The sequence below is a fragment of the Lycium barbarum genome, chromosome 2 (assembly GCF_019175385.1).
Source record: "Lycium barbarum isolate Lr01 chromosome 2, ASM1917538v2, whole genome shotgun sequence".
Lineage (NCBI taxonomy): Eukaryota > Viridiplantae > Streptophyta > Magnoliopsida > Solanales > Solanaceae > Lycium > Lycium barbarum.
The window spans coordinates 135,805,782-135,812,303 of NC_083338.1; the positions used below are offsets into that span (position 1 = coordinate 135,805,782).

General features: G+C 36.7%; 1 protein-coding gene across 1 annotated transcript; it reads left to right on the forward strand.

Annotated features, from left to right (window-relative positions):
* The first annotated feature begins 229 nt into the window (after window positions 1-229).
* Window positions 230-2,202, forward strand: LOC132628968 (uncharacterized). The gene is made up of 4 exons (XM_060344721.1): window positions 230-442; window positions 852-1,081; window positions 1,163-1,647; window positions 1,745-2,202. The coding sequence occupies exons 1-4, from the start codon at window positions 230-232 to the stop codon at window positions 2,200-2,202; spliced, it is 1,386 nt and encodes a 461-aa protein (XP_060200704.1).
* Window positions 2,203-6,522: the final 4,320 nt, after the last annotated feature.

The following is a 6,522-nucleotide window of genomic DNA, read 5'->3' on the forward strand; positions in this document are numbered from 1 at the left end:
CCACTAGCCTTATCACTAGTATAGGGAAGCTTCTCTCTCAGTGCACGTTAACTAACGTGCGCCGGCCACGGGAAAGAGAGCTCGCCTCCCATCCCTAAAGGCAATCGAAGCTCAGGAAACATCGCAAACTCATCGTGGTAGGAAAGAGAAAGTTTTCCTAGTGGTTAGTACATCTGTAGCTTCAACTAACAACGAATCTAAAGTAACAGAAACTGGAAACTCAGTGAAGATGACGCCCTTGCAACAATCGGGGAAGGAATTAGTCCATGGAGGTGCAAACCAAACTAATTCGGCTACTAAAGTAACTACGATAGCAATTGAGAAGGAACAGGTAACCCAAGCCCAGGAACAATGGAGTGCATTGAATCTAGAATCTCCCGCTAATACAGGAAACCAACATACTGCTATTGGTCAGAAATCATGGGCAGATGAGGTTGAAGAGGTAAGCAATGTATAATCAAAGGATTCTATTTGGGATAAATATGATATTTCTAAAATTGCAAATGCGGGATTCAAATTGGAGTACGTTTCCCCAACTAAACATGGTGAGATTCCGATTGTTGATATTGAATTAGAAGATTATACATTTGAAATAGCTTATTGGCGGAACGCAGTAGTTTGCTATGTTTTGGGTGCCCATCCCCCATTTACTGTAATTTAGGGAAACATCCAGAGGTTATGGGCTAAGCGTGGGATAAATAAGATTGCAATGTAAAAAAATGGTATAATACCTGTAGATTGCAATGTAAAAAAATGGTATAATACTTGTGCGATTTGATAATACAGTGGGGAAGAATGAGGTAATTCAGGGTGGGATTTATCATTTTGACAATAAACCATTCATTGTGAAGGTCTGGAATGAGGACATGGAATTCACCAGAGAAGAACTACATTTCGTTCCTATCTTGGTGAAATTTCCAGGTTTGGACTTCAAATATTGGAGTGCAACAGGATTGAGTAAAATTGGGAGTTTGGTAGGTAAACCTCTAATGGCTGATCATAATATAGAAAAGAAGATTGGATTAAACTTTGCGAGGCTCCTGATAGAAGTGGATTTGGATACTGAACTTCCTGAAGTTGTGTTATTCAGAAATGAAAGGGGTAACATAATTGAGCAAAAGGTGTTATATGACTGAAAACCAACTATATGCTCCTTTTGCAGGAAGTATGGGAATACAGATGAAGTGTGTAGGAAGAAGAACCCACCTAAGAAAGGAGAGGAGGTTCAACAGGTACCAGGAACACAACAACCTCCAGCTGAGAAGCCTGTACAAGCTCAGGAAGGGGTGATTGCTCAGGAAGTAGGGACTGTTCCACCAGCTCAGACAAAGCTGGCAGGTGCTAAGTCTGGGACAGTGCAACAAGGTGGTGTCCCTAAGTCTCACGGAGTGGTAAATGCACTAGAACAACAAATGTTACAAACAGTGAATCAAGCTCAGAAGGCCAAAGCTGCTACTGGGGTGCAACAGAAGGGGAATGTGCAGATTGGTTGGGTTACTCCAATGAAGGATGGGAAAATGAATCCTGTGTTGAGTCAGCACCTTCAAAAGAATCAGAAATCTATGGATATCCCTAGTACTAGTACGATAGGTGGAACTGAGGTGGTTAGAAACATGGGGAGTCAATCCATTCCTATTATTGGGAATGGTTAAGTTTATCATTTGGAATGTAAGGGGCCTTAATGTACCCAATAAACAAAAGGAGGTGAGACTTCTTTGCAATAATGAGAGAGTGGGCTTAGTAGGCCTGCTAGAAATAAAAATTAAAAAAGATGAGTTTGATAACATTGCATCAAGTTTGTTTGGAGGATGGAATCACATCAACAACTTGGAAGATCACTATAATGGTAGAGTATGGATTACTTGGAGACCTGATTACTTCAATTTCACTCTCATAAGTAAAACTGCTCAAGCCATTACTTGTGAAGTATTGTATGTCCCAGTGCAGTTAAAATTTGTGGTTACCTTTGTGTATGCTTTTAAGACAAAGGAAGAAAGAAAAGGATTATGGGAGTATCTAGCAGAATATGGCTCCAGTTGTCAATTACCTTGGATGATCTCAGGGGATTTCAACTTTGTATTAAGCATGGAGGACAGGTTAGGTGGTAATCCTGTGGCATGGGCTGAAGTGGTAGACTTTCAAAATTGGGTGGATGAATGTGGTCTTATTGAGCTGCCTCAACAGGGCAACAAATACACGTAGAATGACCGGAGTAGTGGGCAGAGAATTTACTCCAAGATTGATAGAGCTTTTATTAACAGTATTTGGCTAGATTTCATGCCTGCTTTTCTAGTTAAAGTGCTCCCAGAGGGGATTAGTGACCACCGGCCCCTCAAGATCAACTCAGTGGAAGAAGGAGCTAGACCAAGGAAGGTTTTTAAATATTGCAATACTTAGTCACAACATCCTTCTTTCCTGAATAAAGTTCAGCAGCTCAATTGGTAAGAGGTGTCTCCTTAGGGAGAACAAAATGGCTTGAGGTCACGGGTTCGATACCAGCCGTTGCAGCGTATATCGAATTGTCTGTGGTCCTTGATCATACAATACCTGAGTATGTCATGATTAGTCAGCAGGGCGCAGATGCCACAGTAGTCAGTCATGGGGTCAGATACCCACAGGTCCACAACATGGTCAGCGCCCAGCTGTGGGTCCTCTCATTATTCTTTTTCAACTCCATTCTTTTTTTTCTTCCACGTTGAATTTCTCAAATTGCTACTACTGAAACCGCTTATTTTAATGGAACCGTGTGGATCCATTTGGGATTTCAAGAGAGAAAAGGGTTTTGGAAATTTCCACTATAAAGAAGTGGTCATCTTCTTGTTTTCTTCTTGCTTCTCTGGTTTCCACAATATAGTCCGTCCGTTCACTTTTTCCGCTTTGCGCAGCATTTATAAAATACGGAAAAGGGCCAAATATACCATGTATTATCCAAAGAGGGCCAAATATACCCTTCGTTATACTTTAGGTCTAAATATACCTCTACCATTATACTATTGGTTCAAACATACCCCTCATCCGTTAAAATTGTCCAAGTTGGGCATTCAATCCTACGTGGCATTGCCATTTAATGAGGCGGATGCCACATGGCATGCCATCTCAGCACCCTAACCCATTTTACCCCTCCTCTTAAATTTCCTTCTCCACCACCATTGCTGACTGCCTCTCTCCGAAGTGGAATCTCCAGCCATATTTCCGATGACGGTAGATCTACCACCACATTTTTGCCGGAATGCTAATTTTTCGTTTCCAGCGACTGCTCCACGGTGTAAACAACTTAAATGAGTTTGGAAGGGGTCAATTCACAGTCGTGTCTTTGCTTGGGTTTGACGCTGGAGGAATTAGATAGAGAGAGGGAAGCGGCAGAGGTAGTGACTATGGCGGCTTCCGCCGTAGCGATAGAGTAGTTAATGCACGGATCATCCAACGATTTCTTCTTATTGCTGCTTTTTCCCATAGTCCATGCTATGTAAGGTGCCTCTCCTGTTGTTCATCCAAGCTCTTCAAATCAATTTGATCAGCTCTCACAAACCCATCACTCCCTTTTGGCCCTTCTCCATTTTGTTTTCTACTTACTGCATTCAAAATTGATGGATTTTTGGGCAGTGTATTATATTGGTAATGGACTAGATAGTGCGTATTGATTGGGTGTTTGGCATTTATTGTCTTACTACTTTTAGTCGGTAATAATGGTGACAATGGTGATGGAGGGGAAGAAAATTTTAATGGTGGAAGAATAAATAGAGGGGAGGAGTAAAATGGATTAGGGTACATGCCACCTCATCAAATGACAATGCCACCTAGGATTGAATGTCCAACTTGGACAACTTTAACGGAAGAAGGGTATATTTGAACCAATAATATAACGGTAGGGGTATATTCGGACCCAAAGTATAACGAGGGGTATATTTGGCCTTTTCCGATAGTACGACGGTATATTTGGCCCTTTTCCGTATAAAATACTATATAAAGTGCATAAAATACCTAAAAGTTTTTAAATAAATACTAGTGTTTTAGGCTTTTTATTTTATTTTAAAATAAGTGATGTAGTAGGATTTCAAGAAAAAATTGATCTTGCTCTTCGAAAATTATCCTTATATACATAATTAAATAATCAAGAATCATTAGTAATTTTATTTTCTAGGCATTTAATTAGGGGTAAACTATACAAACATTTCTAATTTCTATGAGTGAACACTTTCTTAAAGGGTATGCAGAAACTAAAAAAAAAAAAAAAAAACTCTTATGAAATGGAAAGAGTAGTGTATATTAAAACAGACAAAAAAAATTATCCTTTCTTGATAAGCTAAAAGTGACAAGTAAAATATGAAAATTTATTTTTAAAATACTGGACAAGTAAACATGAACGGAGGAAGTACTAAACTACTCCTTTATTACTCCCTCCAGTCCAAAATATTTGAGGTTTTAAGTTTGGGCACATGAATTAATGAATTCATTAACTTCAAATATTAAGAGATGTTTTGACATACCCTTAATTATGAAATTCTTTTCTTCTTAGTTGACGTAATCAATAGTGGGATAAGGGAAATATCATGGGCAAATTACGAAATAGAAACTAAATATTTTTTTGATTTTGTGAAACGTTAATTATTTTAGATCAACTTTTAAAGACTAAGACTTCGATTATTTTGGACCGGAGGGAGTAATGAACAAAATTTGAAAGCTTCTTTTGTACGGAAACGAGATAATACATCAAATATTCTTGCACCATGTAGTTTTAAGAAACAAAGGAAATAGGAACGTATAGTTTATGAGTTTTGGACAAAAAGATCAAAATATAGTCCTTAATTGTATAGGGTTGAATTATTTTGGTTCTTATTATATACCCTTTAATAAAGAATTAGTCTTTTATGTATGCATAAACTTGACACTTTTAATCCTAAACCCTAAAACTAATGGGAATTGTTAACTTTAATCGAAATATTTCACATTCATCACATGATCAGGGGTTGCATTGAGTGTTTACACCAAACTTTATAAATTTACTATAGTTAAGTGATTTAATATGATGTGAATGCATCTTAATTAACCATGATTAAGTATTAAAGTTTATGTACAAACACATGCTATGTATCTATTGGATTGGTCAAGACATCGAGTGCGAGAAAATTTTTACCCACGACCTGGATGGGGGACAAGTGTATTTGATGTATTATTCGAATGTTAATGGGTGAAGCTAATCAAGTTCTCAAGCTTGAATGTTAACTGCACTTCACTACTATTGTCAAGTTATTGCATAATACAGGAAGAGAATTAGTAGAAATATTACTGAAAGCTGTTTCAAGTTAATAGCAAAAAATTTAGTAGAACTAATAGTTTCTAATAGCTTAGGTCAACTTTAGACCAAAAAATACGGTAAATTAGTCTGATAGATATATTGAACGATTAGCAAAATGCATAATAATCTATTAAAGAGGGGACATCCATATGAGTAGTTGGGCTTGTATTATAACTTATAACTTGTATTTTTAAAATTAGGCAATTGCCTCAATTCATATTCCCAATTATAAGCAGAACTTAGAAATAAAGCTGTCAAAATGGATCGACTCAGCTCAACCTGCATGAGTTACAAATTTTACTTACTCATCCTAATATCCTGTGATTTAAGGGGCCTCCAACACTCGCAAATCCGGTCTTGAATGGCAATTAAAAGGTCATATATGTAATTAAATACACATATTATTCGATTTGTATGGAGAGAAACTATGATTTTTCCTCACTGGTCTAATTATTTCAAACGAGTTCATTCTTGTAAGTAATATGGTACCACCGGTTTTCTACGACTTTGTATTTTATAACTCTTAAATGAACATGTTAGCAATCTTGTACCTTATAATTATATACTCCTATATAATAAGAAAACAGAAAGGATTACCATGCCTGTTCACTAATTGGTTTCACACTATTATATTTGTGCTCAATAATTGATAACAAAAATATAAGGAACTTGACTTGCCTTGTCGTACAGTTTTGCTCACTTTGTGTTTCCTTTCTACTCCCTCCGTTCACTTTTACTTGTCCACTTTTAATTGTGCACGTCATTTAAGAATTAATAAATGGAATATGTTTTTTTACTATAATACACATATTAATTGGTGTATAATTGTATTGAAGCTGGGAAAAATGATTTGAAATGAGTAATAAATGCTAAGGGTAAAACAAGAAAAACAATTTTTTTTTCTTGATATGCAAAAGTGAATAAGTAAAAATAAAAAATTATTTTTAAAATATTGGACAAGTAAAAGTGAATGGAGAGAATATTTAACTAACTTTAATTGTTCAGAAAAGCCGAAAAGTTTTATGATGAATCAGGCACAATCAACAATAGTTGTGCGAGGGCATTCTCTATTTTTCACAAGTGTTTTTGTGGCCCCGCCTTGTCAGCAGTCCCTCTTCCCCTCATTTCTTCAAGAGAAAAAACATCATTTAACTCCTGAACTTGACACGAAAACTCACTTTAACAACTAAACTTAAGTTGTATTTATATACCCCCCTTAACAACTT